The 12245-nt window shown below is 39.9% G+C and overlaps 1 protein-coding gene across 2 annotated transcripts in view; it reads right to left on the reverse strand.

Annotated features, from left to right (window-relative positions):
* Nucleotides 1–12245, reverse strand: part of LOC111864899 (RNA-binding protein 5) — a gene marked incomplete at its 3' end in the record, with an annotated part of 76154 nt that overhangs the window by 10032 nt on the left and 53877 nt on the right. For both annotated transcript variants that reach the window (XM_033751975.1, XM_033751999.1), the window contains 2 exon segments: nucleotides 2272–2493; nucleotides 9484–9595. In XM_033751975.1, the coding sequence (XP_033607866.1) occupies nucleotides 2272–2493; nucleotides 9484–9595 (334 nt within the window).

The raw sequence follows: 12245 nt of genomic DNA on the forward strand, positions 1-12245 counted from the left end.
ATCTAGTTTTTTTTAGTTGTTTCATTTCAACAATAATTATCTATTTCATTTTATTCTGTCTTAATTTAAAATAAGAATTAATTTCAACGTAATATTTTAAGTTTACATATGAATGTTGGTACAAATTATAGTTGGCATTAATACTATAAATGACACAAAATTGTAAATTTGTAAACAATGGCCAATGCAAGGGAATAATTGCAGAAAACGTAGAGTGTTAATGTAAAATGGCTCACATGATGATGGCCTGAATGGCTGAATCAAGTTCTAAAATGAAAGCAGTATAAATTTATTCAATTCATATGGGAATTGTGCTGACAGAACATATAATAAATAGTTCACACACAATACGACATTAAAATATAATATTAAGTTAAAAATGTATGCTATTAAAGTCATAATTTCTCCAGCTCTTTGTGAACAAATTTTAAAATGATATCATATATGCACAATTAATTATGAATGTTTAAATATATCAATGCAAATATTAAACAAACATACAAAGAACAGCACTGCGTGAAAATTTTATATCTATGTTGACAGGTTTAACCTTTAATGGCCGAATGTTTTATATATATATATATATTGTGACGTGTTGCGCAATGGTAATAGGCAGGTCAACATCCTCCCTCCCCTATCCCCCCCAGCGGTGATGTGCCGGGTGGAGCCGATGTGAGCCGAGCGGAGCCGAAGCGAGCCAAGTCCCGGCACGCTGGTCGCTATGCAACGCGGGTAAACAGTGGTTGCGAGAGACAACTCCCGACAGCGTTACTAGTAACACCGGTAAACACGGAGTCAGGCAACAATGGTGCCTATTACGTGGCTGTTTTCTGAGTTGTCCGGAACGAGGCTAGATACAAAGCAGTGAAGACTATTCAGAGTGAGTGTGTGATCAGAGTTCTCCATTTACCCAGCGGAGAGTAACGAGTTAGCCAGCAACCAGTCACTTGTATTCTGGCATTTGCAGTGCAGTATTTGTGATACTGCCGATGGCAGTAATTGTCAGATTGTAATTTGGGTGACTGTAAGTGCGAATGTGAAATAAAATTCGCTATATCAAATACAGCGTGAAGTTATCTGTCGCGTTATACACCCAACACGTGACAATATACATATATATATGCAGCAAGCAGCACCTCGCGTTGGCCGAATGTTATATTTATACGCAGTAGGACCCTGCTCTCTTTGGGAGTGCTGGCAGTTTGATCTTGGGTTTGAAAATACTTTGCCACTGTGACTTTCGGTATCAGTGTCAGACTGGCACTCTTTTCGATTAGTATTATAATTACATTGCATCACTATTTTGTATTACTAGCAGCTGAGTGTCGCCTTGTCAATCAACATAATTTATTCAATTTTGCTGGAAACTCCCCTACACTAAGATGATTCTTCAATCGCACAAGGCAAACATCACGGTCAGTGGCGTTTCTCTTGGGAGGCCAAGGTTATCTGAGGCCCGACTGAGTTGACTGGAGGTGAAACATTCACAACACTGGCCAACAAAAGGGAAACAAAGACGTCATGTGTTTTGCTAAATAAGAAAAGCAGGAGCACCATATTATATTACAAGTGTGATGTTGTGTTGTGTGTCATGGACTGCTTCGAGAAGTGGCACGCGCGTCAGAGTGTGAGGTATCATAAATTGTGAAGTGATGCAATTCAAATTCACGTACAGTCTGAACAAAATATTATTGTATATAGTGTGATTATATTTAGAATATCACTAAGTCTCAAAGTTGAAAAAAAGGACTACAGGTAAATCCTCTGGAATTTCATAACACAATAAAGATTTTATTTTGCATTTCTTGACAAAATAGTCACAGTTAATTTTCGTTTGTAAAAGTTGCTCTTTTGTGTATATGTAGAAAATTTTATTGTCTTTCGGGTTGTTTTTAATTTGTACATCTCTGTTGCATAGAAAGGAAAATATGTAGTTTTTTCTGAACATTTGCTGTGTTAATTAATTATGGCGATTTAAATTCTGGCCGCAGAGGGCTCCCAGCAATTTAAAAGTCCATACATTAAAGGTTATTACGGGAAAGGAGGAGGATTATTTGTCATTGCCATTGTTGTTGTTCACCCTTGTTGCTAATGTAATATAAGCAATGGAACAGATACAAAATTACACCTACATGTGCTGTGTTCCACTGTTAATGAAGAGCAAAATTAAATTTGGTATTTCCACTATGTTAGGTTGGTTCCTAAGGCAAGTATGTACCTAAGCAAACAATTTTAGTAGTTAAAACTTTCACTATTGGCACAAGTTCTTACCTTTCTTCCCATCCACAACTGGAGAATTTGCCACTAATGCATTATGCATATAAACAGCATCCATCACATGATTCATCTCCAGATAGCAGACCCCTCGTGAAGTGTTGGTGAGAGGATCTTGACCAATGCGAATACTTCGTATCGGAACAGAAGAAATTGATTTAATTGCTTGTAATACTGAGTCTTCAGTAGATAGAACATCCAGTCCACGCAACAGAACAGCTGCAATAAAATGCAAGTAATGTTAGAGAGGTCAATTACAAATAACATGCACAAAGTTCGCAAGGCAGCCTCAAATGTCACTTAATCGAACTCAAGAATTTCTATTTGTGGATTACATAACATGAGATTGTACACAGAATAACTGAACTTTCACTGCTTATCAGTGATTTGGAGAAAGTCACATGGAATAATCTTAAATACTTATTCTATGAGAAACTGTATTAGAAAAAATTAAAAAGTAAATGTAATGTTCATACATAATCAGCCCTACTGCTGAGAAATGTGACTGAAGGTGGACAAGTATCCATTACCATAAAGTACAATAATTTTCTCCTTTCAGTGCATCATTCAATTTAATTCACTGGGCAATACAAATTCATTTTTGTATAATTTTTCCATATTTCTACCTTCACATTACATTATTTAAGGACAAAAAACTCCGTGGCTTTAGTCTGCAAGCAAATTATACCAACCGAACAACCACCGCTTGTCAGCGAAGTTAGCACCAAATTTAGCAGACAGAGGGTGTCGCTTGGCCAGCACAACAAATCCCTACGGCCATTAATTTCGGTTTTCTAGACCAGAATTATTTAGGGACAATGAAAAGAAATTAATACACAGAGAAAGTGTCAAAGCATGGTAACTTACTAACATGCTTGTTCAGCTTGCACTGTGAATGTCAACTATTTCAAGTCACTTTAATTGTTTCTTGCATCCCGTTGGGTATTTAATCAATATTAGAGTCAATTTTACCGACTACACAACACGTTTTTATTATTATCACACTACATGTAGTAAGTAGGAAGTGACTGAAAAACAAGTGAAAGTGAAAGTATAACCAGTGATCTGAGTCGAACTTCGATTCAGGAAATTTTAAAATTTTTAAATTTTAACGTTTAGAATAATATTTTAACTTGTGTTTTATAAGAAGAGCTTGATATATCATTGAGCGTAAGCCTGAATAAGATACAGGGTCGAATAAGTGGAAAAACGAATGTGAGTGTGTGTAATTATACAGTTGTTCATACACCTGAGGATGACCTCTTGAGGGTGAAACATGTAGTGTGATAATAATAAAAACGTGTTGTGTAGTCAGTAAAATTGACTCTAATATTATTTCAAGTCATTTGTGCTATTTATTGTCACCAATCAAACAACTCACATGACATTTTCATCTGTCAGCCTATTCCATTGCATAGATTTATTTAGTTTTAGCACTGTTAAAGCTTGTACATAAATACAACTGCTTCCATAGAAGCCTGCACAATAAGATGCCTTCTGCCTCATATTCAGAATGTGTCTTCTGAAGAACATAACAGAAGTTAAGGTTACAAATCAAACTGCTAACAGGCTCTACCACAGTTCAGACAGTCAATTAATGGTTTCTCACTTTGGAGTCCCAAGTTATAACCTAGAGCAGTCCATGTTGTATATGTGATGGATGGAGAAAACTGGTGCATCCCCTTCTCACAGTACTTCGGTTTTCACAGATTTTAAGCCTTCATGGTAGATAATTCTGCTGATTCTGCTGTTGGGTTTTTACACAATGTAGATGTGGGTGATGATGTTGACTTTTGGGGGTACATGCTGAACCCCCCTCACCCTACTGCTTCTCAAAACAGGATGCCCACCCTTCTTCCTGATTGCTTCTTCCCTTCCACCCAGGCTGAAACTTTCCCTTGACTCACAGTGATCTCACCACCACAACCCACAGCACAAAAGAGATCCAATATTATGCCCGGTGAGCAACTGAATGGGTAACCACTTGAGAACATCAGTTTTCAATTAGATTCTTTACATACACCAGAGCCCTTAAAAGGGCCATTTACACAATTTTCCTGGTACATTGTCCCTACTGTCCCCGAAAAGGCACCAATACCAAATCGATTTTCCCCCTTCCCCCATCATTTTCAAAACCTGCTAACCTACATACACTGACCCTGAGGATGGAGTCAGCATGTGCTTCTGAAAACATTGAAAATATCACCCACATCCACACCGTGTAACAATCTAAGAACAGAATCAACATCAGGTTTAGGTTTTCCTTGTTATTCCATCATTATGATAATGCTCCTTGCTCACATATTATCATTTTCATCACTTGAGGCTACTACAAAAGGCTTATTTCTGGCTGTAGTATAAGGGACTTAGTCTCATCCTCATCTCATCTACCCTCAACAAATGACTTCTACCTAATCCCTTCCCTGAAAAGCAACTCAGTGTTGGATATTTTTTGTTGCCTCATTGCTAGTACCTGCACAAAAGCAAGCACAGGACAACTGTCACTTGGTTCATAAACCCTTTAATGAGCATTTAACATAAAACCAGATGAGAATGTGATTGTGCATTATGAACTGGTAAAAATGACAATAACAAATGTGACAAATTTTTGCATTGCGCTACATCAATGCATGGTTGGAAGAACTGAGGAAAGCCATTAAAGATTCTAGAATTACCAATGTCTCATCCACAATTTGAACCAAATATTTAATGACACCGTCACACAAATTACCACTAAGCAAAGTGACTGACCAAATACAATATGGTGATACTAGACAACATAAGCTATCACTTTACATAAAGTCTAAATACCATTCTATAAGGGGCAGTCAAATGAAAATGGGTCACCACACATAACTCACATAGCCCGCAAGTTGGTAACACTGGAATTTGCTTATGGTACAAACATCTGGTGGGGACTCGGGAAAGCACAGTGACAACGTGCCCTTGCACACTAGTCGTTTGTTTATTGTGATGGTAGTAAGGTTAGCGCTACGTGTGGTCATCCAACATCAGTAATGGAGGCGGGTAAAGAAGAACAGCGAAGAGTAGTGCGCTTTTTGACTGCTGAAGGAGTAGGAGGATGAGAAATTAATCGTCACATGTCTGTTGTTTATGGCGAACACAGCATGTCACATTCGCGTTCAAAGTGGGACATGTGTCACTGCAAGATGATGCTCGCCCAGGACAGATTCATCGTGTGATCACTCCTGATGTTACTGCCGCGTTGGATGGTCATATCTGGGCAAACCGACAGATCACTTTGGAAGAAATTAGTCTTTTGATGGGAATAAGTCATGGTTCCATACAGTGACAAAACACCTGCTGTACTGCACAATCTGCGCGCAGTGGGTTCCACATCAATTCACGGAGGAACAGAAGACTCAGGGAATGGCTGCATCACTTGAGTCACTTGCAACGATACCATGAGGAAGAGTATGCTTTTCTGTCCCATTTTGTCACTGGGGATGAAACTTGGTGCCACCATTTTGAACCCGAGAGCAAACAGCAGAGCCAACAGTGGAAACACGTGAATTCTTCCTCACCAAAGAAATCCAAAGCCATACACACAAGTTCCAGTAAAGTAATGATGATGTTCTTCTTCGACTGCAAGGGTCCTCTGCTTGTCGAATTTCTCGAGCATGGGGCCACAATCAGTGCACAGCGCTATGAAGACACTTTGCAGAAACTGAGACAGGCCATAAATTCAGAACGCCCTGGAATGCTATCGAACGACATTATCATTCTTCATGATAATGCGCACCCCCACACTGCCAACTCTGTGAGGAATACACTACACAGATTTGGTTGGGAAGTGCTTCAACATCCCCCCTACAGCCCAGATCTCTCCCCATGTGATTTTCACATTTTTGGAGACCTGAAGACAAACATTCGTGGACATTGGTTTGCATCGGACAAAGACGTGTGTGGCTGGGTAAAGATGTGGTTCCGTAGACAGCCCACAAGCTTTTTCAAGGATGGGATTGATCATCTTATCTCCCAGTGAGATAAATATATTAACAGTCTTGGAAATTACTTTTGAGGTAAGAAAGGTTCTTTAATATGTTTTGGCTTTTGACCTGTTTTCATTTGACTGCCCCTCATACATATGCAGGGAACTAAAAATAAGAGGAAATTTCATAACACCAAAGATAGGCCAGTCACTTATTCGGTCTTACACACTGTAACTTCCACTAGCTGTAGTCAGTCAATTCTAGAAGTTATGCATGAAGGTGTGTTCAGAACCAATACTAAAATACCTGTCCTCATTCTGTGGGTTCAAACCTGTTCATGTAGCACAAGAAACTGAAAGGTAGGAGGAAACTCATGAGATATTACAGAAAATGCTCAAAGTAGTTACTGGCAGCGCTGAAACACACCTCACATTTTTGAAGGGAATCCCTGTTAAACATGGTGAAGATTTGTCAGCCGAAATCAATGTAGTCACATACCTTATCTCATTTTGGAGAGCTTCAGCAGTGTGAGGTGTGTTTCCATACACTTTTCCTTTTAGGCCACCCCCACAAATAGGAGTCACAAAAACTAAGACCGAGCAATCTTGCAGGCCATAATTCTGTACTGATTTTCTTGCCACTGAACACCTATTGTAATACACTCATTGAATTCCTTGCAGCATGCAGAGCAGCACTGTCTTGCTGAAAGTAGCCATACTGCCTGTCACCATCAATCAGCTGTTCAAAAAATGGTTCCAATATATTCCTAACATGACATTCCAAGTTCAAGGTTTTGTGGCAAACTGGACCAATGATAATCTGATGTACTGCATGGGAATTTTCATCACTCCAGATTTGTGTGTTCTGAGGATTTACATAACTGTTTAAGTGGAAATGTGCTTCCTTAGTCACAAACAGTAGCTGAGGATCTACCTAGTCCACTATGTACATTTTTCAGTATCCAATTAAAAAACTGAATCCCTTGTAAAGCACCAAAACATTTAAACTCATGCACAAGTCAGATCCATATGGACGAAACCTTATTAGTTTAGTTGCCTGAGAAGCAGAACCTACAGGTGCACCTGTCTCTTGTGAGGCCCATCCTAGAGATTTCCAAATCTGTAAGCACCGTTTTCTTGCAATACCATGTTTTATCAAGCACTGACCCTGTGGTCCACCACTTATTAATAATTCTGGACACACAAGATTTTGTAGGCCTGGGTTAATCAGGGTACTTGATGATGATGATGCTTTTCTTGCATTTCACATTAAGTTCTTTTTCATATGTATATTGAAAAAAATAAATACTCTCTGAGCAGCAGAGAGCAATAGTGGTTTTAAAGAAAAAATAAACTCTTAAACTGCACACAGAAAGTAAGACTTCTGCCTTAACTCTTCCAGAACTGACAGAAAGGGCAACTGATAAGGCCAAATAAGTAGCAGGCCTATCTGAGGAATCGTATTTCCTCTTATTCTGACTGCTCTGTACTGGAATTACGATGGCAAATATTTACAAATTTGCAGTCTTTCATAGGACAAATGTACATGCTCTTCACATTGTGTGTTGTGTTCAGATGATGATAGAAGGGAGTCTGAGTAATGAGACTACTCACATTGTTCACTATCTGATGAATCCTGAGGCTATTGAACTGTTCCTCTCTTGAAGTAATGCCCTTCATATCCCACACATTTTTTGCAGTGCCCCACCTACTTCTTGAACATGTCCAGTAGGCCATTTCCAGATATCCTGCATAGGATAGCAGTGATGGCTTGTTTCACTTCACTGTCGGCATTGAATTTCTCTCCTCACAGCTCAGGTTTAAGCACAGAAAATGATTAAAATCACAGTGGCCAAGGTCCAGACTTGGAGTGGGTGTATTACATGTCTTTTGCTGATGTTTCCTAGTGCCTCCTTCACAGGCACAATATGCGGATGTACAGCGTCTTGAAGCAGATACCAACGCCTCAAGGAGAATTTTGTTCTTTTTTCCTCAGTATCATTCCTTACAGGAATTTTAAGTGTATATCTATAACAAATTCCATTCACAGTTTGCTTCCAAAATAGGCAGTGCTGAAAAACTGAGTAAATAAAATACCATGCACCATTTTTCCTGGCAATGGTGCTGTGTGAAATTTCACTGGTGAAGGCATATCTTTGGGTTTCCAAACACTTGACTGCTGTTTCAAATCTAGGTAATAATGTCTTGTATCCAACTCACCACAGGTGATTATGGGATTATGGATGATAAGAAGTCTCTCCCCCCTGCACAACTCACACACATAATATGGAAAGTTATGACCTTTGCACTATGAGCTAAACACACTTGAGGAAGCAACACAGCACATGTATCCTTTCAATCAAGGCCACTGAAGATGAGCAGTGTTGCCAATCCCATTACTTCACAAAACCACACTCATCCTAAACTGGACGCACATATACTGCAACTATTTGTACTTAACTGAGCACTCTTCAATGTAAATGACTATCACCACATTTACTTATATAATTTATGCAATTTCTTTGTTGAAAGAATGTCTGAAAATTGTGGTGAGTAAATGATGTGAATACTACAGTTCAGACTACAATTTTATATGTCAAATTCAAGTACTTAAAAGATGTTATTCCTTAATGAATACTGAGATAAAAAACCCATATAAATATTTTGGCCACATAATTTTCACAGAATATGTAATTACACTTCAACAAATTTTTTGCAACAAAGAATGCATATTCACACCCATGATTCCCATAATATGACTCCTTGGTGAACAATGAGATGAGAATTCACCTTTCTAAAATTTTGACTATTATAAAATTTTTGGTGAAAATGTGACTGAAGTTGAATGCAATCTGGCAGCATGGGGGACAACCATGCCTACTGACTTCACCACGCAATTCTTTCATGAACACTGAGATGCAGATCCCCTTTTGATAAAGATCAACTGACACATTATCATAGGAAATGGGATTGCTGATGAAGGCACTGTGGCATCACAGCATGCCTAGAGACTCCAGCATGGGATTCCTTCAACACTACGACAAAACTGTCCCTAGACAAAGTAATCAATTGACTACCTTCAATCACATTTTCTGCAAAAATAATATGCATCAGTCAAAATTTTATAAAGGTAAAAATACTGTATATAATTTATTTCATAGCAGGAGTGTGTAAATTATGTGGCGGCATAAATTATATGAGGAAATATGGTGCTTCCCCTTGTATCAAGTCCTCACTGAGATTACAAATTCACTCACTCAGAGTTGGCTGCATACTGACTTCGGCACTCCCTTCTCCACCTTCTGATTCTTGCCGAGAGGAATGACATTTAAAACATACATCCCTTCGCTTAAAATTATGTGCAGCACACTGAAACAAATTTTAATCGTGAAAACTGTTATAAAGTATTTTATACTTCACCGTTTTCTGTGCAGTTCTGAGAAACTTAATTCCAAATATAATACTGAGGTCAACCTACATCCTTAGAACTCAGTACTTATGAATACATCATTAAGAAAAGCTTAAATAAAGAAAAATTGGCTGCAGCAATAATACTTTAGGAAAAAATGTCAATCAAGTAACAACATAAGGAAGTCCCATAGCATTCTTTTAAAAATAATAATCTAACAAGAGAGGTCCTATTCAAATAAAATACGTGCAAAGAATGTAATGTTACTTTTCATTAATTGTTGTGCCATACAACTTTTTACAAATGCACTGAAAGCTATGACAATGTCCCAACTTTCTATGTTGATACTAACAAAACCTTCATTAGTTTTAATTAAAACAGCAATATAATTCTTAGGCATGGGCACAAATGACTCTTCTCAGTTCAAGATGAGATTGAGACAAGAATTTGGAAGATCTGAGAACTTTGATGGGAAGAATTTTTGCTAGCAGACCAATTTTTCCACTGCAGTAACTTAAAACACTAGCCACCCATCCACAGTGCACTAAAAGTGTACTATCATATTTACCAGAACGCACGCTAATGTGGAGTGGCCAATGCACAGGTGGAACTCTCGTCTGTAGAGGTACTTATGGATAAGTTCTAGCATCCTCAGGACTGCAAGTAGTTACAGTCATGTGATACAGTAATTTCTCTCAGCCTTGTTCAGCGCCTTACTGTAGCAGGCTATTACTCGCTCCCATCCGTTACGTATTTTGGACAGCACTCCTCCAATCTTGACACTACTCACATCTGTGTCAATGATGAACCTCTCTCTTGGCTGCACGTAAGCAAGAATAGGTGCACAACAGGGGGACCTCCTTTAGTGTTTGAAGGACCTTCTCCACTTCTAGAATCCATTGGAAGGCTTGCTTCTCCTCCGTGAGTTTGGTCAGAGGTTTCACAATGTTTGCGAAACCAAAAATAAACTGCCAGTAATAAGTGCATAGGCCCAGGAAGATTCTAATCTTATGTTTGTTCTTCATGGTTGGTCACTCCCGTACAGCTCACAGCTCCTTGGGATTGGTGGTTATCTCCTCAGGTAACACAATATGCCCAAAGTACCATACTTCTGAAGGTGTCGGGACTTCTCCGAATTGAGCATTAGGCAGGCTTAGTGGAATTGTTGGAGCAATTTCCGCACACTGAGCAGGTGCCCTCAGGACATTCAACCAATCACAATCATGTCTAAAAATACAAGATGTGACTGCGAGACCTCTCAAGACGATCCCCATTAACTGCTCAAATGTCACTTGGAATGCTGCATAGGCGAAAGGGCATGACCCTGAACTGCCATAGCACTTGATCATTCAAGAGCGCAGTCTTCTCCTCATCTGGATACAGATTCACCTGCCAATAACCGCTCTTCTGATCCAGAGTTGAGAACCATTTGGCTCCAGCAAGCATGTTACAAGTGTCATCCATCTTGGGCAGTGGGAAAGAGACATTCAGTTTCCAGTAGTCTATGCAGAACTGCAGGTCCCAGTCCTTCTTCCATACAAGAATGACAGGATGACCTGAGGCCGTCTGACTTTGATAACCCCACGTTGTTGCATTTCCTCAAGCACCTGCCCACATATGCCTGTCTTGCTATGGGGAGCATACTCAGGGTTGGCAAATCAGTCAGGTCTTTTCCATAACTATACGGCTGTACACTGTTTGTCTGACCACAGTCAGTGCTCTTCACAGAAAAGACGTTTCCGTACTCGGCGAGGATCTCTTCCAACTTTCAAGACTCAGTGCCACTCAAGTATCGCCTGGCTGCCATAGAGCCCCACAGCGATACCTCATCCTCTGCAAGATGCAACATTTGGCACCCTTGGTCCACAGATGCATTGTATGTGCCCAGGTGTCCAGCTGCAAGATGAACTCATTTGTGATACTGACAGATACCAACATTTTCAATGGGGGCCACCCCAGGGTCAGTGTCAGGAAAACTTCAATCAAGATCAGGAGACCTTCCACAGACACCGTCTGGACCATGTAGCATAAGTTCGGCTTCCTTCAGGCCATCCTGTGCTGATGTCACGCCTAACGAGTCACATATGCCCTAGTGTCAATGGTCACCAGGCATGGTTTGTCACTGACCCAGCCATGTTACTAGTGACTAGGTTAGCATGAGCCCTTTTGTTATGACAGAGGGTGGGGGTGGGGGCCTTAATGTGTACACTGGCATCCCCTTTTTCAGCCGATTGGCCATCCCTCTGGACTGCCTCTCTGTTGTTTCTGTCACCAATAACATCTTCTCGCCAATTCTGGTGTGTCTCTTTGAGGTCTTCCATCTCATTTCCTGTGCCAGTCATTTTCTGCCTCCCTCACATTGGAGTGGTTACTCCAGAAGTGACATTGCTCATCACAGGTCGTCATCAGTAGTCTCTTCGTATAGTGGCGGGGAGACAGACAAGAATGTCCCTGCATTCACTTGCTAGAGCCTCAAGAGAGTCCCAGTAGGTATACTGGTTGACATCAGTTCAACAGCATGATTGAGGGCCTCACTTAGTGTTGTCTTGACCTCTAAAAGTTGCTGTCATCTTAGGTCTCATTCTCTTACACCTCAGCAAATGCACATGC

Source organism: Cryptotermes secundus, unplaced genomic scaffold (assembly GCF_002891405.2).
Source record: "Cryptotermes secundus unplaced genomic scaffold, Csec_1.0 scaffold2299, whole genome shotgun sequence".
NCBI classification, from domain to species: domain Eukaryota; kingdom Metazoa; phylum Arthropoda; class Insecta; order Blattodea; family Kalotermitidae; genus Cryptotermes; species Cryptotermes secundus.